Here is a 22655-nt window from a genome sequence, read left to right as displayed (position 1 = left end):
CACCCCCTGACAGAGAATGGTTGGCCTGGCTATGTCCACATCCCTAATACAATGGCCACAGTTGTGGGGTAGGTTCCTGAGCCAACAGAGTCCTGTGGCTCCTGCTGACCAGAAGGGACAGTCTTAAGAGACATGCAGACACAGTCACAGAAGAGTTGTGATCAATGCCACACAGGGGCCTAGAGCAGAGCAAGGAGGGGGGTTCTTGGAGAGGATTCAGGAGAGCTCAGGGCCCAGAATGCCCAGAGCCATGTGATCACTTGGAGCCTGGCCTTTGTCCTATCTTGACTTGATCTCCCGAGAGGCAGGCACACTAAGGTACACAGTGGTTTGGCTAAGAACGGACCCAGGAACCACCCAGTGGAAGATCCCCTGGCTCTGGTCCCGCAGATCAGCTGTGGCACCCCATACCACACACATTCTCTGATGAAAGCCAGCCCAGCATCTTGGACCTTCTGCACACATGTGCCTGACTGTCCTTGGAATTCTGTAGAAATTCTGTCTCTTTACCTGCCAGTGACGGACAGACACCTGATTCATTTCCAGTGTGGGACTTTAATAAACCCAGCAGTAAGGGCCTCCTGATTCAAGGCTTCGTGTGGTGTTTGCTTTCACTTATTTTGAGTAAATGACAGGGATCTCAGTTGCAGGCCACCTCAACTAGGAGATACTGTGCCTTCGAGCTGCGGTCACTCCACATCCTTGCCCAGGCGACCGGCATCCTTTTGTTCTAATAACTGTCAAACTAACTGCGTTAGCCTCTACCCTCCCCTGGAGACTGTGCCACTAGCCACTTGCAAACCTTCTTTAGAGGAGTGTCAGTTCAAATATTTCGCTCAGTATGTGGACTTCTCCTATTTGGGTTGCTGGTTTGTAATAGTCATTGGTTGAGTTCCTGTGGGGGATGCACTTGTCTATGCAGGTGCATATGAAGGCCAAAGGTAAACTCTGGAATGTCTTCCACCTGTGTTTCTCTACCTTAATTTTGGGACTGCGTCTCTCACTGGACCCAGAACTCACATTTTGGCTAGGTTGACTCCCAGCAAACCCATTTCTGCTCCTTCCCAGGATTACTGGTGTGCACAGCTGTACCCAGCTCTTATGTTGGTACTGGGCATCCAAACATGTCCCCATGCTTGCCTGGTGACATGTTTTACCCACTGAGCTATCTCCCCAGCTCCAAAATAGACTTTAGAAAGTGTATTCTTGACCCAGATGTTTGTGTGCCAAGGGTTTCGTTGTGCTATGGCTCACCTATTTATTTTCCTACTCATGGCTCCAAAGAACGGGTCTGTTTAATTTTGGCAAAGTCCTATGATTTTTCTTTCTGTGATCTGAGCTATTTGTATCTTGTTCCAGAGGTCTTCTCTATTTTGAGGCTGTTACGGATATTTCTGTCTTTTATTTTGGAGTTACAATGTAGGTCTATCCTTTGTTCCATGGTGTGGACATGGGGCAAAGTGCATTTGTCCATAGCAGGAGCCAGTTGTCCCAGCGGTACGCTTGTTAAACAAACCTTGCTTTCTCCATTCAGTTGACCCGCCAGCTTGGCAAATGTCATCAACTACGTATTTGTGGATTGATTTCTGGCATCTGTTCTACTCTGCCTGCTTTTTTGGGTCCTAAGTCAATTGACCTTATCTCAAAATGCGCAGCCACCAATAAGTCTGAATACGAAGCAATCTCTCTCTCTCTCTCTCTCTCTCTCTCTCTCTCTCTCTCTCTCTCTCTCTCTCTCCATAGCCACCCGCAGAGAATTTTCTTATTCTAAAACCTTTTAATTTCCACATGAATCTTAGGTTTATTTTGTCTGCTTCTACATAATAAGTTTCTGGAATTTTGATTAGATAAGGACAGTAGGAATCTTAGAAATACCATAAACTTTGAATTTATGAGCATTAATTTAGATGACTTTACATTTCTGTAAGCAATGTTCCAGGTTTTCACTGTAGAGGTCTTGCATATATCTTTCTGTTAGATTTATTTGTAAGAAGTTTGCTGGTATTGGTATTTATTTTTTTCATTTCCAACTGTTTCTTTTTAATATGGTGTTTTATATTAGTCTTGCATTTACTGACCTTGCTAGGCTCATAGTCTGATGACTTCTTTGTATATTTCTTTGGCTTTTCTAAGTAGATAATCAAGTTGCCTCTGAATGACATTGATACATCTTTTCAAACATGTACCCTTTCTCACCTTCCTTTCTCACCTCGCTGAGGACCATAAACCCATTGCAAAAAAATATATATGGCTAGGATAACTTCAGATTTAGAGAAAGTGTTGAATATTTTAATTTTAAAAATTTTATCTATTTGGTGTGTGTGTGTTCAGTTTATGAATGGTACCAGTAGCAGGTTTTCTATAGTTCCTGTCTACCTCAGTTTGCTGATTTTGCTATCAGCGGGGAGCTCACAACACTCCCACCCTTAGCTATTGTGCAGGACTTCTTAGGTATTAAGGTTACGATTTAAACAACACTTTCTTCTCTGTTATTTTCTGATAAAGTTAATCTAGAAATGGAGATATTTTCTTGCCCTCATGTGTTTGGTAGAATTCAACAACCCCAGAACTTACGGATGGAAACTTTCCTAACAGAGAAATTTAAAACTTTTTCAACACACGAGTCCTTCTGTCTCTCCCTCCTTCCCTTTCTTCCTTTCTCCCTCCTTCTTCTATTTGAGACAGGGTCTCCTTACATAGCTCGAGTTAGCCTCGAATTTGCCCTCTGCTTGCCTCAGCCCCCTAAGAGCTGACTGGATATGGGTTCTTTAGATGTCATCTTCCTTCTGCGTCAGTTTTGAGAATTGTACTACCCATGGCATGTTAGCTTCCCGTCTCGGCTGCTAAGTGTGCTAGCATGAAGTCACCAACAGTGCCCCTTCATGGACTTCTTGTGTCTACGGAGTTTATAGTGATTTCTCTTTCAGCATCCTCTATATTGGTGGTGTATATTTTCTCCTTTTTTTTCTGTTCATCAGCCTTGCCAGAAATATTGATTTTATCTGTCTTTTCAAAACTGCTATGTTTGCTTGTGTTGTCTTTTCTCTGTCATCTGTCCTCTGATCATTTCTACTGTACTGTCCTTCTCGTCTTAATTTACTCACTTAAACTTTTTATTTATATTCTCTCTCTCTCTCTCTCTCTCTCTCTCTCTCTCTCTCTCTCTCTCTCTCTCTCTCTCTCTCTCTGTGCCTTTGTACATGTGTGTGTGCATATGCCACAATGTGTAAAGGACAGAGGACAACTGGCAGGGGTTGGTTTTCTCCTCCTCCTGGCGGGGGAGGTCCTGGGAGTTGAACTCAGGTCATCATGCTTGTCAGTAGACACTCCTATCTGCTGAGGCATCTCACCAGCCCTTCTTTGAAATTTTGGATAAATTCTTGATTGACAGGTAATTCTTTTCCATATCTTGGAGGTCTGCTCTTGGTTTCCTGCTTCCTACCCCGGAAGCTTAAGAAGTTGATTTTTAAACACAGCGTCTCATCTAGACGTTTCCAACTAAAGTCTTCCCTCTGAGCACTGCGTGGGCTTTGTCTCCCAGCTTCCATGGGCAATTTTCTCGTGGCCGCCCAAGTCAAAGTATTTGATGACTTTTTTCCTGGGACTTATTCCTGGAACCATAGATTATTCTGATTTATGTTGTACAATTGCTAAATATTTGGAGGAAATTCAAACTATCCACTCGGTTTTTATTTTAATTTGTGTCTATTGAAATCAGAAAGCCTATTGTGTATGGATTTTAGATCCGTGTAAATGCACTCAAACCTGTTCTTAGTGAGCAGGGCAGGCTCCTCCAGAAGCAGTCAGGCTGCTGGTGACAGTTCTTCTGCAGCTCTGCACACTCGTTGATTTGTTTCCCATCAGGTACCGAGAGTGGGGCATTCCTATCTCCAGGTGCCCACACATCCCCGTGGGTCCTTGTGGGGTATGGAGACTTTTCCCATCAGGTACTGAGAGTGGGAAGTTCCTATCTCCAGGTGCCCACACATCCCCGTGGGTCCTCGTGGGGTATGGGGACTGTTTAACTTCAGAACTTCTGGGCTTTCCTAAGTACTTACTTTGGATGTCATCCGCAGTCACCTTCACCTCTATAATTTCCTTTCATTTCCGTGTTTCCCAGGGGTCTCTTGTCTCTGCAGTTAAGGAATAATTCTTTGTCTTGAAGCTCTGTTTCTGGGAGGACCATTCCTCATTGCTGCTTTCCAGGACTCTGAGTGCCCAGAGAAGTCACCAAAGCCAGCATGAGGTGACAGGGAGGCCTGGTCACCAGGTGTGATGACAGAGATGCACAAGCCACTGTTCTAACTGATCTGTCCCTTAGCCTGCTTGACTGGCCCCAGATAGACTGCATCTATTGTCCTCCAGATCTATGCTGCATTGCTATCGTCTCCTACCCCTGCCAACGCACACGGGGGCTATGGCAGTGGGAACGGGTCACATGGTGTATCGGGCTTCTTCTGTTGTGCGTGACAATCCCTTGCTCCAGGGCCTCAGCTCCTATGCTGGGGCTTGCAGGGATCCACAACACAAACTTGCCATAGAAGCCACATGTGTACTGTTCCCACTCAGAAGTGATAATCATCATAGTCACTTAGTTGATTGGCATTTGTAGGTGAGGTGCAGAGAGTCTTCAAGATCCAGAGAGGTCACCAAGCACCAAGGCAGGTAGGACAAAGTCCCAACCTATACTGGGCCTCTGAGCCCAAGGGTTTTGCTTGTGTGGCTGACCTTGAGAAGGTACAAAGATTTGTCCTGTTTGAATTATGGAATGAGGGCATTTTGTAAGGCTGTAGGCATGTCCAACCTGTGGCCCACAGACCACATGAATGGAACCCGGCTCATTTGTAGACCATAATGTCATGTTGAAATGTTAAAAGTTGGATGCCTGTGTAAGGCACTGAAGAACTTGCCAGCGAGACTTCCTGGCCCTGATCTGCATGGTAGCATCACAGAACCCTTTTGTAGCGTGTCTCCCACGATCTGTCTCGTGCCCAGAGCAGGAGAGTTAGCTTTAGCCAGATCTAGAACTTATACAGTCCTCTTCCAACACACCATTTCTAGACCTCCCTTCTAATGGGACCAGAGAGGGTATGCCTCCTGTACTGATGCCTACAGAGCAAGTTCCAGAGGCGTTGTCATCCTGTCCTACCGTAGGTCACATGTCTAACAGCATCTCCCCAATGCTCACTACAGTCCACCCGGTACTTACTGGGGCCCTTGAGGTACACTTTAAGGAGTGCTGCATTCTGCTCCTGCACCCTTATGAGGTGGGTTTGGGTAGACTCTCTAAAGGGAAGTGGACTAGGGATAGTTTCAATATATTCTCTTGAGGACTGATGAGATTGCTAAGTGGGTGAAGTCCTGAGTTCATCCATGGACTGACCCATAAAGGACCAGGAAAGGATCAACTCCTCCAAGTTGTTCTCTGACACATAAACCATGGAATCATGTGTGTACGCACACACACACACACATTGTTATACACACTGGTATAAGCAAAATATATATGCAGAATATAATTCTAAAAACTTTTACCTGGGTGTGTTGGTGCACGCCTTTAATTCCTGCACTCAGGAGATGGAAACAGACATCTCTAAGAGTCTGAGGATAGCCTGTCCTATTTAGAGAGTTTCAGACTACATAGTAAGACCATGTCTAAAAAATTGTGTCCTCTTGGCCTTTCCTGTGCTCATAACTCTCTTCTCTGTTAAGTGCAGCCATTGTGACTTATACTCATCCCCAAGGAGATGGCCAGGGTGGGCCTGGGTCGACTTCAGTCTTACTCTGGAGACAACATGGCATTTCCCTTGTCCTGATGATAGATAGCTCAGGCCCTGGTTCCACAACACTCAGAGGCCCTGAGCATTGCTCATTGTATGTATCTGACAATGTTATCAGTCCTTAGAGGACACTGGGACACTGGGTGACCTGCCCACATATGGGACCTGGATTCCCTCCTCAGAGCCTGGGGTGCAGTCTGCTGTTCTGAAGTCAAGGAGTAAATGTCACCAAGGGCCAAAGACAATAGAGAAGAGATGTCTCGGAGCTGGGGTACTCAGAGGTCCCTAGGCTCCAGGGAAGCTAATGAGAAGACGCGAATCACGGGATTCTGGGAACAGGAGACACTCCTGCAGAGACAGAGCAGTAGGTCAGACCAGTATAGGGGAAAGGGGGCTGTGGAAGTCCCTCTTCTGGCTCCATTTCCTTCTGACCCGGAGATTAAGGACATCTGTCCAGGGGGCAATCCCTACCTGAGGGTGGAGAAGGTTTGAAATGACATCATCTTGGCGCTCCAGCCTTTCGTAGTCTTAGGAGTCTATATTTGCACCAAGAGACACAGAGAGTGGGGGGGGTGGTCCTCTCCACAGGGCACACGGGGGCATGAATGTATTCAACACTGAACACACAGTTTTTCAACTCCAGGAGTAGTGTGGAGCAGAGGCAGAGCAAACGCCCATTGCTGTCTCCTGCCTATATCTGTTCTGACTGTCAAATGGATGGATCCATGGGTCTCTGGGAAGCATACAACCACCCACCTCAGTCCCAGTCTGGAAATGGCAGCTGCCTCCAGACCACAGTGCCCGGCACTTGCAGTCTCACAGCTGTCCCTTGGACAGGAGTCCTTAGGGAACAAGCCCCTCCACCACTCACTCAGAGAAATAGCTCTGATTCCCCATTTCCTTCCCAGAAGTTCCAGGGAGCTCTGCAGGTTGGTAGAGACTGGACCTGCCCGCCCAGCTCAGCTGTGGTCACTTCCCATGCTCTTGGCCTTCTGGAAGATGTTCTGCATGGCTGAGATTCTGTCCTTATCCTGGATGTCAAAGACCTGGAACTGCAGTGGGCAGGGACAGAGGGTCACAGGGAGCCAGGCTGCACCTGTTTCAGACACCCTCTCTGACCACCCTAGCTGTGAGTGCCCACCTGGTCCATCCCCCCTGCAGGTGGACCACCCCAGCACCCCTCCTCCAACAGCCCTACCTCACACAATGTATCCCTGACACAGGAATGACCCCTCCCCCCAGGGAGGTCCCACTAACTGATTGAAGGCTTTTTTCCTGCACATTCCTGACCAAGAAATGTCAGACATGCTTTGGAGGCAGTGTTCGAGCCTGGGTGGATGAGTCCCTGCCTTTGTCAGGGATCAATGGGCTCTATAGGTGTAGAAGGGACAGCAGGTAGGCACCCCGAAACAGTAGGCCAGAGAACATAAGGTCATAAAGGGCGTGACTCTCAGAATTGCCAAATCCAAGAATACACAGGAAATCGATCCCAGAAGGTCCAGGGAAAGTCAAAGCCCCAAAGTAGAAAGGACTCTGGGCATCTGCTGTGTGGTTTAAGGTAATTCTATAGAACACAGGTGCAATCTCAGACACTCTGCCCTGACTTCCAGAGAGCAACCTTACACTCATGGGGCCTCTCCTGGGGTTGCATTTTATGTCCCATCTGACCCTCTGCCATTCAGAGCTCTGGTTTTACCACAGCCATCCTTGAGTTCCTGCCTGGGAGAGAGTGGTCAGGGTTCAAGACCAGGGCTCTAAGCCACTCCCCACATGAAACAGCCGCACCCACCTTATCAAGCAGAAAATCAAAGTAAGCAGTGGTCCAATAAGTAGGGTCACTGGCAGGGAGTTGCAGGAGTGCCTTGACTCCATTGTCAATGCGTGGTGGACGGCTGTGGCCCAGGTGGGTAACATGGATTCGCAAGGACTCTTCGGGCTGGCTGGCAAAGTGTTCCACGCGTTGGTAGATGACGCCGAGGTCCAGACCGCTGTCCTGCAGCAAGTTGTGCTCCGGGTACAGGAAGTGGGGCAGGTTCCTGGTAGCCAGGCAGCACAGCAGCACCACCAGCAGACGGTACACAGCGCCCTGCAGGTCCATCCAGTCCTCGGGTGCTGGGAAGAGCACAGAGGCCCACAGCAGCACTGTCTGCAGGACACAAAGTCAGACCTGTCAAGGGGCGGCTGGACCGGCTCCCCACCACCTGTCCGTTCACTAGCCCTGCATCAGCTCACATCCGCCAACCCTCCTCAACATCTCCAATGCTGAGTCCCTCTTATATCTGCCACCCTAGCAGCTCCTGGGGCTCCCATCACCTTCTCTGCCCCTCCCTCTCTCCTCTGGGCCTCCCTTTTCAGCTTTTGCTGAACTCTGGTCAACTTCAGAACTCCCTCGGGTTGTCTGAGGCTTCCTCCATGTGGAGGCTTTTTTCATGCCCCTCCATTGATCTCTGTAGACCAGCCCCAAGGCCCACCCCGGGGCATTAGAAGTCCTCCTCCTCTTCTTCCTCCCCTTCCTCCTCCTCCTCCTTTCTGCTCCAAGGCCCTTACTAGATTACCGCCCCCATTACCCAACTGCATTTCTGTGTCCTCAGACCGTCTTTCTCCCCATCTTTCAGTTCATCTAGGATCCTCTGTGTATCAGACCCCATTGGCCACTGGAAACCAGATCCCCACCTGGGGCAGAGGCCTGAGACAGCAGACTGACTCCCCAGAGCCAGTGTCTGACGACATGGACCGAGCAGAGGGTCCTCTCCATCGTGAACACACACCCCAGGGGGTCCCAAGACTTCACAACTCTACCTACTTGCTTCTCACTGCCCTGGGGGCTGGGGTGATGGAACCCCTGTTCTTCATCCATAGAAGGAGGTAGATGTGATGTGACTGTCCTGCCCCAGGGAGCATAGGAAGGGAGCCAGTGCTCCCATGGGTACCCAGTTGGCACCAGCAGGTAGGGGAATCTGACGAGAGGACTCGTGCCAGGGAGAGGTCCAGCCCTGTGTGGCCCAACCCAGTCATGTTTCCGATTGTAAGTCCTCCCTCCCACGACACCTGTCTAGGAATGGCCAAGGCCAGCGTGATGTGCCATGACACCACTCTACAGCCATGCCTATGAGACCTCGTGGGCTGTGGTCTCTTCCTCAGGTGAACTTGGAATCCTCGCAGTACCTGTGGCTGCTCATCACGGGAGCTGGTGTGAGGGACACACCCAGGGGTCCCTACCCCCTGTCGTCTAGTCGCAGATGTGAGCGACAGAGCAAGGCAGGTGGTGAGCTACCGTGCATACCTTCAAGTGGTCAAAAGTGAGGCCGGGGCTCTGGCTGCCGCCTCGCCAGCTCTCTAGGTTCACCCGGTCGAGGATGGAGAGGCTGTCCAGGCGGTGACCAGGGAAGGAGCCTAGTGCACCAAGCAGGCGGCTGAGCAGGTAGCCGGTGGAGATCCTGAAAGCCAGACCCACCTGTCAGGTCTGGGGTTCACAGTGCCCAGCACCCTGTGTACCACCCAAAAGAAAAAGCAGGCGGCTGCTGCTCCCCAATACTAGAACCTGAGTCCCATATGAGGGTCATACCCTTACTGTGGCCATCCTGGGGCTCCATGACCTACGTCTCTCTTAGCAGGTGATTCTGTTTACTAGCTTGAACATCTGGGGTTCAGACTCCCCATCAAAGATTGCAGGAAATATGGGAGACCTCAGCCAGCCCACCCTTTATTTAGACTGAGGTGGCAGAGGATGTGGGCTCCACTCTAGGGTGTATTAGGGAAACCAAAGTCCCCTGTCCACCATGGGAGCCAGAGGGTGGAGAATATGTGAGGGTCTTCGTCTAGGACCCTTAGAACAGGGCCCAGCACATCAAGGCTCTCACTTTTGTGCTTGCTGAACCAGCACTGGGTAGGATCTCCATGCCCTGTGAGTCTCAGTCCTAAAGGGTGGGCAGAGGTGGGGCAACAGGAAGGCCATGTTCTACTCGGCCCCACCCTTCACCTGCCTTGGTGGGCTGTTGTTTACTCAGTATGCTTGGCACAGACCCTGTTCTGCATGAATTGGTCAGCAAAAATGCAGGGTATGGGACCCACAGAGCTCTGCAAAGGCTTCAGAAAGTCACAGCAGCTTATAAATGTCACTTCTAAGGAGCAACTCGGCTCCAAGATGGCAGCACCTTGGGCATGGGAGTATTTTGTAAGTCCCCCAGCAGAATCACTGTGGCCTTGAAGGTGGGTGCCAGTGATGTCAGACTTGGATGGGTCCCAGGCCCTGAGTCCTGCTGGCTGAGCTTCTGTCCCCTTCACCTTCTCACAGACACTGACTTGGTAGCAAGTAGCCCTCACTGAATTCGGAGAAGTCAGGGCTGGAGATAAGGGCTGGCACACAAAGGAAACATCTATAACTAAACATCTCAGGTGAGGGAACATTCTGGGAAGAGCTCTATAAATCAGGCAATGCCACCCCAAGTGAAAGGTATTAAGAAGCCCAAGTTACTTTTATCAGCGTGAGCATCCTTGAGTGTGAGCATCCTCACGGTATGGGCATCCTCGCTGTGTGAGCATCCTCACTGTGTGAGGATCCTCACTGTGTGAGCATCCTCGCTGTGTGAGCATCCTCGCTGTATGGGCATCCTCGCTGTGTGAGCATCCTCACTGTGTGAGCACTCTCACTGTATGGGCATCCTCACTGTATGGGCATCCTCGCTGTATGGGCATCCTCGCTGTGTGAGCATCCTCGCTGTGTGAGCATCCTCGCTGTGTGAGCATCCTCACTGTGTGAGCATCCTCGCTGTGTGAGCACTCTCACTGTATGGGCATCCTCGCTGTGTGAGCATCCTCACTGTGTGAACATCCTTGCTGTGTGAGCATCCTCACTGTATGGGCATCCTCGCTGTGTGAGCACTCTCACTGTATGGGCATCCTCTCTGTGTGAGCATCCTCACTGTATGGGCATCCTCGCTGTGTGAGCATCCTCACTGTATGGGCATCCTCGCTGTGTGAGCATCCTCACTGTGTGAGCACTCTCACTGTATGGGCATCCTCGCTGTGTGAGCATCCTCACTGTGTGAGCATCCTCGCTGTGTGAGCATCCTCGCTGTGTGAGCACTCTCACTGTATGGGCATCCTCGCTGTGTGAGCATCCTCACTGTGTGAGCATCCTCGCTGTGTGAGCATCCTCGCTGTGTGAGCACTCTCACTGTATGGGCATCCTCACTGTGTGAGCATCCTCACTGTGTGGGCATCCTCGCTATGTGAGGACCTTAGACAACCTCTCTGCTAGAGTTTAGCTGGCTATTGGTGAAAGACCCCCTCCCACACCACCTTCCCATTGGATAGCTCATCACGGCGTTATGCTATTGGTCACCTCCTGTGCAGAAGATGGCCTAGCCATGTCCTCCCCAAAGCTCCCTGTGAGTCATTAAACACTAGAACTGCCCCAGAGTTCTAGAAACCTCAGTATGACACAGATGTCCACAGGGAAGAAACAGGCAAGAATCCCTCAGATCCTCCTGCATGAGGCTCAGGGAGCATCAAGGTGTTTCTCCCTTCCCTCAGGTCCAGAGCAGCATTTACCTCCAGTGCTGGGCATTAGCTGGCACCAGGTCCACCCCGTGGCTGGCAATTCTTTTCAAGATGCCCTCAGGGAATCCAGGCTTCAACTGGGCCCGCTCCAAGGCAGGCACCCTGTGCTTCTTCCTCACCACAGGCACAACGTTGAAGCGGATCTTCCTCCAGCCGCTGGACACCAGCAGGGACAGGTGCAACTGCCCTTCCTTCAGGTTACCAGCATTCAGGGAACCTGCAACAACCTGCCATCAATCTAGCTCCCCTCTTCTGGGCCTAACCCTGCTTTGGTCTGGGACACCCTCCCTGCTGTCATGACTGCCCTTCCCCATATCTGCGGCTCCTCTATCTGCCCATAGGAACCATTGCACAACCCTACGCATGGAGCAATGCCAGCTGAGCTACGTCACAGCATCCTTCATAACAACACCTTCCCTCATGAGCCTTCTGTCTGATAGGTCCCTCCCTCGGTCTTATTGCCTGAGCCTGCTTCCCACACTTCCTGGACCTGTGGGATCTGTCCCTCTCCCATCTGTTCCACCTCCTCTCAAGATCAGCTCCATTCAATGTCCAGGCTGGAGTCAGGAGAGAGGCTAAGTCCCAAGGAGAAGCACTAGACATGTATGGTGCTTAAAGCTGAAGTGTGAAGAGCTAGGCTGGTGGAGTTCCCCTGCCTCCCTGGGCAGCTCAGAGCCCGCAGCTCTTTTGGCGGATCGCTGTTATAAAGACATCTCATTGCTTCATTCTGAACCTTTCCAGTCTTTAAGGAAAGTCAACAGGGTGCTCTTGGGCCTAGCATCCCATACCAGGGACTGTGTACCCCCTAGACACTGTTAACTCCAAAGGACAGCCTTTAGCTATAGTGTCACCTGCAGTGTCTGCAGACTCATATCCCTGTTCCAGCCAGCTGTGGCCAGGGAGAACAGACATGACAACCCAGCTCACCTGAGTAATAACAAAGCTAGGGGGATCAATGCCAGGTTGGACCTTTGCTGATGAGCTGGTGGGTTTGTGCCCATCGCCTCCCCTACACTGAGAGCCTCCCTAACAGCTCAGGTCAGAGCCAACCTATGCATGCATGCATGCTGCTCCTCCTACCAGACAGGTGGGACTGGGCAACAAAGGACAGGAAAAGCTTAGGATCAGGTTCATGGGAAAGAACTGCCCATGTTGGGAAAGGCCCTGATATCCTGAGAGGAGGTACTAGGTGACCCCATTTCCAGGCTGCCATGACCCAGAAATCCAGGCTAAGCCTGAACATTCTGTATGATGAGGTCTGTATCTACTTAACACTCCAGGAATTGGTTACCTCCATTACCTGATGAATCACACATTGTGGCCGAGAGACTTCTCTCTCCTCTCCCTACTGAGACCTCACCCAGAGCTCAGGTCCCTATCATGAACCTCTAGGCCACCTAAGAGGGAACATTCAGGAGTGACGGGGCTGGATGTTGGTGTATCCAGGAGTCTTCTACCTCAGCGTCCTCTTCCTTTCAAAACAAGTCAGCAACAGAGATAGTGAGGGGGATAACAAAGACACCCATACCATCACACAGGCTCAGGGAGGAGCCGTTTCCCCTCCTACCCCAGCGCTATCTGTCTATGTCCATTGAGGGGCCTGGGTCAGAGGCCAGAACAGCCAATCGTCTGGGAGCCAGGTGTGCTCAAAACAGAATCCCTAGCCCAAGCCTTGCAACAGAGCCCCCATTGCAAGGAAAGAGCCGGGCCTTGCTGTGTATCCCTTCAGTTCCCATGATCTGCAGGATAACTCTAAGGCAACCTCTGGAACTCTCCATCCTGCATGAGCCTCAGTTTCCCCGTGAAGGGGGAGGGGGACCCTCTCGGCTCAGCATTTAAATGTCTCCTTGTCTTCCTCTAGTCACATTTTTATTTGTGAAATGGCAGCTTGGAAGACAGCCAGCCACACCTGTTCTCAGCAGGCTCCCTCTAAGCCAGGCTTGGCTGGTCTCACCGGTTCCGGAGAGTGGATAGCTGAACCCTGTAACCAGCAATAGCTTCCCTTTTAAGGTATGTGTTGGAAGCAATGCCTGAAATGTCCCATGGGCCCAGCTCAGCCGCAGCAGCAGGAATGGGCCTAGGCTATGGGGTCTCCTTTCTCAGTCAGGAGGCAACCTGGTTATGCATGCGGGGCCTAGAGGTTTGGACTGTCCTTGATGGCCCATTACTTGGAAATCTCCTAGTTACCCCATAGGTCTGTGTCTCAGCAAAATAGTGGGGCCTGCAGAAGCCAGGGCCAGCTGGCAGTGGCCATGACTGTGTTAGGTCAAGCGAAAAGGCAGAAATGGTCCTGCTGAATTAGAGGGTTCAAGAGATGACCAAGTAAGATGCCCAAGGAGCTGCAAAACACCAGACACTTAATAATAAGTCTCTGGCCACCCGAAGGTCAGTGTTCTGCTCCAGGACACCTGGCCTAGCAGGTCTGGGAGTGACTGCCCACAGAAGCTGACCCCTGGTGTCAGAAGCCTAAGAGCCCAAGGGCTTCCTGAATCCTGCAGCCCAGACTGAAACCTAGGTGCCCAGCTGTGGGCTCTGCTAGACACCCTTTCCCAGGGCCCTGGGAAGGAACAGCAGTTCACTGCCCCAGGCTCCACTGTCCCTGGACCTGCAGACAGGCCGAGACTCCACACACAAGGGATCTCAGGCATGCTACTGCCCTCTGGTGAGGCAACTACCCATTCACTGACGACACAGTATAAATACCAGGAAGTTGACTTGGGAAGACAAACATAGGAGAAAATAGCAACTGCCACCATCATGTGTCTGTCTCCTCCCAAGAAAAACAGGACATTCTCTTTTGGCCTGCAATGCCCTATCAACCTGACATCTTATACCTGAACTCAAGAGGACGAACGTCTTCACTTAGGGTCCCCAGTCTTCTTGCTTATCACAGGCTGTACCTACTATTGAAGTCACCTTTGTGTAAAGAGACTGGCTGGTTCTGGTCATGCTGAGACCTACCAGAAGCTCCCACCTCCCAGATTACATAAACAAGATGTCCCACAAGAGACTGAGGCTGGGTCCCTGCCATATTTGAAAATACCCAGTCTGGGTCTTAATGTACCAAGTTAGCATCTCAGTCATAAACTGGAGCAGGCATGCACACATGCCTGTATATACAGAGGCACACATTCACACATATGCATTCACATGTGTACTCATGTCTGTTCACACCCCCATATACTCATATGCATGCACACTAGCATGTGTTTGCATCCTGATTCACATACAGTCTGACCGATGGTGACCGAGACTGAAGTGGGGACAGGCATTAAGCATCACCACCACAGACTCTAACAGGTAGCAGACTGATTTACTAGAATCCTGCCAGAGACCCTGTGCAGCAAGCTTGCCAGCAATACCACAGGCTTGCCCTAAACTCTCAGACATTTGTAAAGTGACATTTGTTAAAATGTCTTCCCCAAAGCACCATGCAGAAATAGGTCACATGTGATTCACAACCTATTTTCTCAGGGATGCTGGGGGTTCAGGGGCCAGAGCAAGTCTCCTGGCTCACAGGGTCCCCAACACACAATGCCAACTCACACTGTACTCATATGCACAGGGAATACACACATACACACACACACACACACACACACAAACACAAACAGGGACCTGTATGCAGCCCCCATGGGCCAGTCCATACCCTGAGCCCTCAAACACAGTGGTCACACACATACATGCACACACATATTGCACATACGTGCAGAGTACCTCCCCACTCCCCACCCCGTACCTGGTGGGACGAGGTTGTGGTGCTTGCAGTGTACAATAGCAGCCACCAGAAGATCTTTAAGGACACACAATACTTTACTGGGTACAATGTGGCCACAGCACTCGTCTCTGCTCTCTGAGGAGACGCTGAAGACATCATCAGTCATCCACGGCTCCAGGCCAGATGCTTCCTTGAGGACACCCAGGCGACAGATTGCAGAGCCATCCCCTGGCTCAGTGGCTTCTGACTCCTCAATCAGGAGGGCCTCGGCGTCCACCCCCAGGGGCACCTCCACATCCAGCGGATCCTCTGAGGAGCGCAGTGCAAACTGGAAGGCCTCCAGGTCTCGAGAATAGTCGACGAGGAAGCGGGGGTCCAAGGCATGGACACGCTCCAGCACGGTGAGCAAGATGTTCTCCGCTCTCTGGTAGTCCTGGACACGGGGTGACTCCCGCGACTGGATGGCCAACAGGTAGTGATGCCACAGGGGCACCTGCTCGGTCATGTCTGGAGCAAAGACACAGGGGGCAGGCATCCCTGAACCGTAGGCAGCAGGGCCTAGGGGCCCTTGGGGATGGCTCTTCAGCTGGTGCGGACTGGCGAGGAGGAAGCGGTACCTGCCCAGGTGAGGCGAAGGTCTGCAGGTAGGGCTCAGCTCTCCACAGGCAGAGTTCCAGAGGGGCAGGCACTGCGCAGCAGGTTAAATAGCTGAACCAAGGCCAAGGCCTTTGAAGTGGGGTGAGTCAGTACCTAACAATTAAAAGTATCACAGGGGGCTGTCCAGGGAGGCGGAGGCCCAATTGCTTACTACTCTCCTCCCTCCCTACTCCCTCCTGAACCTTAGGTTCAAAACACAGTGGCCTAAACTGGAGGAGGGCAGGTGTATGTCATGCTTCACGCCTCCCACCAACTCAAAACCTAGCCACAGTGTCCCTCCCCTGCTCAGTGTCCTTTCCATAGTCTAAATGGGAAGGCAATGGCTGCCGGACTCTGTATGGGTCCTCTCCTCTCTAAGGCGGCTGGGAGAGGAACAAGACTCGGGCCTGACCTGGATAAGCATTCCCCAGATACCAGTGTAAATCATCCCTTCTCCATTTGTCATTCATATAATTGGCCAGCTCGGCCCCTCAGGGTGCCTGTCCCATCCCTCCAGCCTCCCTCTGAGAAGAGTTAGCACGCACCTGGCCAGGAGCTGCTGCCTTCTAGGAGAGAAGCGGCCTCTGACTCCACCTCATGGCTGGAAAGTCTTACCCTACGAGCCACCTGCCAGTGCCCTGCCCACTGTCTCCTCCCTGCTCAATGTCATGCAAGTCCAGACAGGCAGGAGGGATCCGCCCCCAGCGACCCTTGGCCCTTAGAGGAGCTCCAGTTTCACAGGTAGCAGCTCAGCTTCTGCTCTGCAAACAAGCCAACAAGGCGACAGCCCCATGGGTGTCACAGAGATTCCATCTCTGCAGCCACACCATGCGTCACCTCTGACCCCAGCCTTCTGCACTAAGTCAGAGCTACCAGACGATAGGATAGGAAAACCACCCTTCCTGGAGTGGCTGCTCAGAGCCTCTGAGGGGTTGTGACCTGTGAGCGGGCCTCTATGAGCCTCTGTGACAGAGACAGGCTTCCCTACAGCCTAGTGCAGCTCTAGCTGCTGGGCTGCCCAGCGTACGGCTCACCCTCTCCAAGGCTGTGCAGGTTTCAGAGGGCTGCCTCTGCCCTTCCACACTGCTTGCTCTGCCCCACCCAGCTCCCCCACTGCACCGTAGTCTGTGAGAGGTAGACCCTGCAGCCCTAGATAGCCCAGCTCTGATGCACCAGGCCAGACAGTTTCTTTCTTACTGAGACCTTGGGCTTTTCCACACAACCTCACAGAGGTCTCCTAATGTCACTCAGAGAAACTCAGCCACCCCTGAGCAAGGTCTGCCTAAGGTCCTTGTCATCTGGCTGCCTCTCCAGTGTCCTGAAGACACATACCACCACAGTGGGACTCAGCTACCTGGCTCCTGCATTCGCGCCTCTCCACCAGACCTACATGGCCACATCGACTTCCCAGGCCACTTCCACTCTCTACAAAGCAGCTCTGTGCCAACCTCTAGGATTCGCAGCAATGACCAAAGGGAAGCCCATGAGAAGGCAGGCACCGCCTGGTACCCTAAGAAAGGTCACTGAGGTCCACTGGCATTCCTGGTAGATTCTGGGATGGACCCCTCCTCTGTTGTGAGCTATGCTGCTTCTCTCTGGCACTCTGTGGTCTGACAGGATCCCTATGCCCAGAGTGCCTGTTACCTGTTAAAGCTCAGACATGGACACAGAAAGTCAGGTTCCTGAGCGCATGCATTCAGCGGCCGTCTGTGTGACCCACAGAGAGTCACTGTCCTTTCTGGGCTCAGAGTCCTTGACCAAGAACGGGAGATCACAGGATATGTGCCCGCAGCCGCTTCCACACTCTGACAGTGCCCAGTAGATTCTTGACTACCCAGGTACCTTTGACACAAGCTCTCTCCTGGGGAAGCAAGTGACCATAACGAGATGGGTAGGTCAGGATCTCAGATGGAACGGTGGGGCTCACCATGCTGAACAAACCCAAAACCTCTCTCACAGGCTATACCCATTGCCTGCTACGTGGCATCATGGTCTAACTCCGGCATGGATGACTGATACTGCATACAGCTCCCAGCTAAGTCGGGATTCGCACTGGACATGTGAGGAGGTCAGAAGCATTCCTTTTTATGGAATGGTGAGAGACCTGCGTTTTATTTGCTCAGTCTGCCCCCACTCCATGAGGTGGAGCATGTGTGTGCCCACTGAGAAGGGTCAGAACAAGAGAGACGACTGTCTACAACTTAGTGACCTAACGTTCACAGCAGCTGAAGTCATTGTTGGCTCACATGCCAGTCCCACAGCCCACCTAAGGGTGCTTATGAGAACTCCATGGTCATCATCCATGGGATAAGCAAGTATCGGAGGCAAATACACCAGAAAGGGCAGAAGCTGGGGACAAAGAGCTAGCAATGGTCTGGAGGGCAATAATGGAGTCAACAGGGTGAGCTCCAGCATGAAGCAGGCCTGGGAAACCCTAGCCACCCAGCTAAGAGCAGAGCTGAGCAGGGTCCATTGTGTCTGTCACCAAGCTGGGTCTCAGGAGAAGGCAGAGGCCCACAGTCATACCAGGACAGTGTTTCTCAACCTCCTGATGCCATGACCCTTTAATATAATGCCTCATGTTGTGGTGACCCCCCCAACCATAAAATTATTTTCGCTGCTGCTTCATAACTGTAATTTTGCTACTGTGAGGAATCATAATGTAAGTCTCTGACATGCAGGCTATCTGATACGTGACCCCTGTGAACGGGTCATTTGACCCCCGAGGGGTCATGACCCACAGATTTCAGAACCACTGTCCTAGGAGGCGAGGGAGGAACTACGGGGAAGATAAGTCTGCTAGATGTCTTCAAGTCTGGGTTTGCTTCACTGACAGCCTGGAGCTGACCGTCCCTCCCCTCCCCGTGCGTTTGCTGGGACTGGAGTGGTGTAATCCAAGCTTAGAGCTGGCAGATGGGGACCGAGGGACAAGCAGGACAGTAGCTCCCAGGAGCCTCAGCTTCACCAACAATGTCCGAGAGGCTCCACACAGGAGCTGGAGCTACTGCTTCCAGGTTGTTTCCTTCCCTCACACAGCTAGGACACCAGAGCATGCCCCACAAAGGGTTCAAGCTATAAAACAAAACCCTGCTGGCCTCTCCTTTCCCTTCATTCCTTAGTCAGGGGAAAGATAATGCAAGCACCAGGGCCCGAGGTGGGAAGGTTCTGCAAGAGAGGGAGGCTCAGCCCCACCTCCTCCTTCCACCTGCCCAGTGTCTGTCCACACAGAGGAGGTGCAAGGCCAAGCAAGGAGACCGTCTTCCCATACGTCCTTTGCATTCTTCCTTGCTCCTTCCTCCCACCCCTGTAGTGCAGGGGTGTCAGTACAGTCTCCCTGCTCAAGCTTCACCTATTCCACCGCCCCCTTTGTTACTCAACCTCGGGCCTCTATCAAAGAGATGATCTGGGCCTCAGGCACCTCTGACACCATATGTAGGAAACTTATAATATGTGCAGTTCTTCTGTGTCTAGTGATTTACTGGGGACATGTTCAACAGGGCTCTGGGACACACACTCTCCTGACCCAAGACTGGGATCACCAACTGTCATCCACCCTCAGAATGTCCTTACAATCACCCCACAGCTGCCCCAAAGGGACGCTGTGAGCCCTGCCTGCTACTCAGTTACATTGGGGTCCAAGCAGCCCCGGTACTGAACAAGCGGGGGTATGGAACTGTGCCACCTGTTTAGGGGAGCATGGGACACAAAAGACAGACAAAGGAGAGGGCCACCAGAATAAGGGTGAAAGGGAGTGTCGGGGTACCTGTCGGGCCATGGAAACACAATGTGGTTCACCTCAACACATGGGGCACACAAGGCCATTCTGCCTGACCCAGAGTCACCTAATCAGCCCAGGATAGACTAGAAGCTAGCCAATTCTGGGTTCAGGATCTGTGGGTGCTGTCTCTGCTAGGTCTCCCTTTGCCTCCATGTTTACGAGAAAGACTTTTTTGCTGTTGTTGGGTTTGGGTTTAGAGGTTTATTGAATAAATTAGCACAGTGTCTATTATTTTAACCATATTAAAGTATGCATTAAAGTGACATTAAAAAGTTCACATTGTACGGCCACCACTACTTCCATCCACCTTCCTTTCTTGGAGACCGTGTCTCACTGTGTATCCCTGGCTAGCCTGGAATTCGCTATGGAAACCAGGCTAGCCTTGAACTCAGAGAGATCCACTTGCCTCTGTCTCCTGAGAGCCAGGTGTGCACCACCATGCCTGGCTAGACTCTTGTCTTCTGGAGCAGAAGCCGTGTCACCATGAGACACCAGCCCCTTACACACCTCGTCAGCTACAGCAGCATGGGGAGAACGGTTGCCTCGGTAGATATGACAGCCCTAGGAGCTTCATAGAGATGGAATTGCACAGTCCTGTCTTGTTATGACTGGCTTAGTTCACTCAACCTGACATCCTCCGGGTCCATCCCTGCTGCAACATGTGTCAGAATGTCCCTTCCGCTAAATACGGAGCAGTCATCCAGCTGTACAGACAGCCAAATGTGGCTTATCTATTCACCCGCCAGCAGACACTCGGTTGCTATGAACATGGCGGCCAGATCTCTCCATCTCTGTTTTCTGTTCTCCTGGGTACACACCCAAATGTGGAATTGCTCGATCACGTGGCAGGTGTTTGATTTTTGAGGAAGTCCCCTGCTGCTCTCAGTCAGCTTCACCATTGCACATTCCAGCAGCTTCGAAGGCCTCCGGTTAATCTACCTCCTCATTAACATACTTTTCTACTTTCTTAATAGCAGCCACCCTAATGGGAGTGACGTTTGTCGGTACAGTTTTCCCCTAATAATTAGTAAGGCCAAACATTTCTGTAGGCTTGCGAGCCCTTTGTATGTGTCCAACAGAGAAATATCCATTCCTATTCTTGATTTATGTTTTAAATTGTGCTGTATTGCTGAGTGTTTGAAAATTTTTAGATATTCTAGATTTTATTTCTCTGTCAGATGGACTATTTGCAAGTACCTTTTCACATAATATCCTGGCTGTTGTCTTTTCTCTTTCTTAATATTGCCCCGAGGTATGGAATGCTTTAATGTTTATGAAGTTCAAGTTATCTGTTATTGTTGACAGCCAGGCTTACCTGGCTGTATCCAGGAAGTCACAACCAGATGCGGTGTGTTGGGCCTTCCTCATTTCTTTACGCCGTGGTCCTTGCCAAACTAGGAATGACCAGCAGCTCCACACCCTCTCCTGTCACTGAAGGCAGTCTCTTCCTGGTTGGATCTTGGTATTCCTTGAGAATGGTGACAGAGGACAGGGTCCCTGAGCCACCCTGGCAGTCATGATCCAGGACCATCCACCATCTTTTGAACCGGCCAGGTGAGCACTGAGCGGGTAGAGAACGAAGTTCTCCTCTGCCCAGGGAACCCCCCAGGTCATCCTTATCTGGATCCCTCTTTATGGCATTGGCTGGCTCTATGAATGTCATAATTTGCCACCCTGACCCAAACCTTTCTGGAGTAGGAAAAGGACATTGGAAGTCCTCATGAGGGAACCTGTATGTACCTTCTGTGTGAAGGCTGGGCACCCACAGCCTCACCCCAACCCTGCCCTGGCCTCTCCACGTCACTCAACGGCCAAGAATGAGGATAGTGTCATTCAGTCTCTGAAGGAGCCCTGATGCCTAGCCCTGTTGGGCTCTGACATCCTCCGAGCACAGTTCATATTGGGGACAACTCCTGTTGGGAAGAGGGTGGAGGGTACAAAGGAATGTCCTTTCCTGTCCTTGCTTCACAGCCCCAGGGTAGCCTGTCTGGCCGGAAGTGCTCTGGAATCTGACCTGCTGTCTGTGGCCATCTCTGTCCCTTTGGTAGCTCTGTGCCCCGGAGACAGGGCGGACACCACACGTGCTGAACTCACAGGTCCAGAGGCGGCAGCCATTGCTCACAGGGAGTGGTTCTTGAGGGTAGCCAAGGCTGGGCTGACCGGGGTGCAACCCCTTTGCTGTCAGAAGTGCATGCCCTATAGGCTCTGGGGGAAGTGCCCTGTGCACTGGACTTCTGGTTCACTAGAACCCTGTTCGGTACCAAGGCTAACCTCCCACCATCACCAGGGTGTCTGTGCCTATGCAGACCTGAGGCCAGCCATGACAGTGCTCATGTTCAGTACCAGAGAGCTAAGAATTGTCCTCCAAGGAACTGGAAATCCAGAGTTTGCGGTGTCCTGGCGCTGATTCAGGTGAGGTTTCAGGTGTGGAGGAAGGAATGATAACCAACCCCCCCCCCCTCTGAAAAGGAGTCTCCCTACAAGAACGGAAGTATCGAACAACCTGCCAGACAGGTGGCCACAGACAGAAGCAAATCAGCCACATGTTAGGAGGATGGACAATAGAGCCAGAGCCCGTCCTTGACAACTATGGTGGAACTCGTTCCCTATACTTCAGGACAGGAGGTTCAGGGTACTGGGTCCAACAGTCCAGTCTGTTAGGAGGGGGGTCAGGACTGGACGAGACCCTCCTGAGCCTCGCTATCCTCAATGGCCAATCTCACAGGGTTCATTATAGAGTATGCTCTGGGTTGACCATGAAGATTCTCCTCGCCATCAATAGCCCTAGACCAGAAGCTACATTCATGGACCACACAGAGCATCAGGGATGGATGCCAAGGCAGGGTCTTAGGCTCCTGCGCGTGGCCAAGAGGGATGAACTGGTGAACACTGCCAAGGTCCTCTCAGACAGCCCAGAGGAGGACAGACCAAGGTTGTTGTCAGCCATAGAGGGCATCCTAGGACATAGAGACTGAATATGGAGATCAGACGGTATGCCTGAGTAGGGAACAGGGTGGCCCCACCTGAGAACCAGCCTTCCTAGTCCTAGGACATTCTGAAGATGCCTCGCTGCCATGAGCTTGCGATGCCAGAAAGGCACATGCGTGTCCCACACAAAGAAAACATATTTGTGCTTTCCACGTCAAATTTTATGGAATAACAGTAAGCACACAGGTTTAGC

The 22655-nt window shown here is 51.5% G+C and overlaps 1 protein-coding gene across 1 annotated transcript; it reads right to left on the bottom strand.

Moving 5' to 3' along the window:
• Positions 1-6739: 6739 nt before the first annotated feature.
• Positions 6740-21137, bottom strand: Mab21l4 (mab-21 like 4). Its single transcript, XM_042055620.1, has 8 exons — positions 20865-21137; positions 17145-17340; positions 16731-16905; positions 15082-15677; positions 11334-11559; positions 9064-9217; positions 7570-7926; positions 6740-6832 (listed from the first exon to the last, which is right to left on the bottom strand). Exons 1-8 carry the CDS (start codon positions 21135-21137, stop codon positions 6740-6742), a joined length of 2070 nt encoding a protein of 689 aa, XP_041911554.1.
• Positions 21138-22655: the final 1518 nt, after the last annotated feature.

The sequence above is a fragment of the Arvicola amphibius genome, chromosome 8 (assembly GCF_903992535.2).
Source record: "Arvicola amphibius chromosome 8, mArvAmp1.2, whole genome shotgun sequence".
Lineage (NCBI taxonomy): Eukaryota > Metazoa > Chordata > Mammalia > Rodentia > Cricetidae > Arvicola > Arvicola amphibius.
The sequence above is the reverse complement of the archived record's forward strand: the minus strand, read 5'-3'. Positions and strand labels throughout refer to the sequence as shown.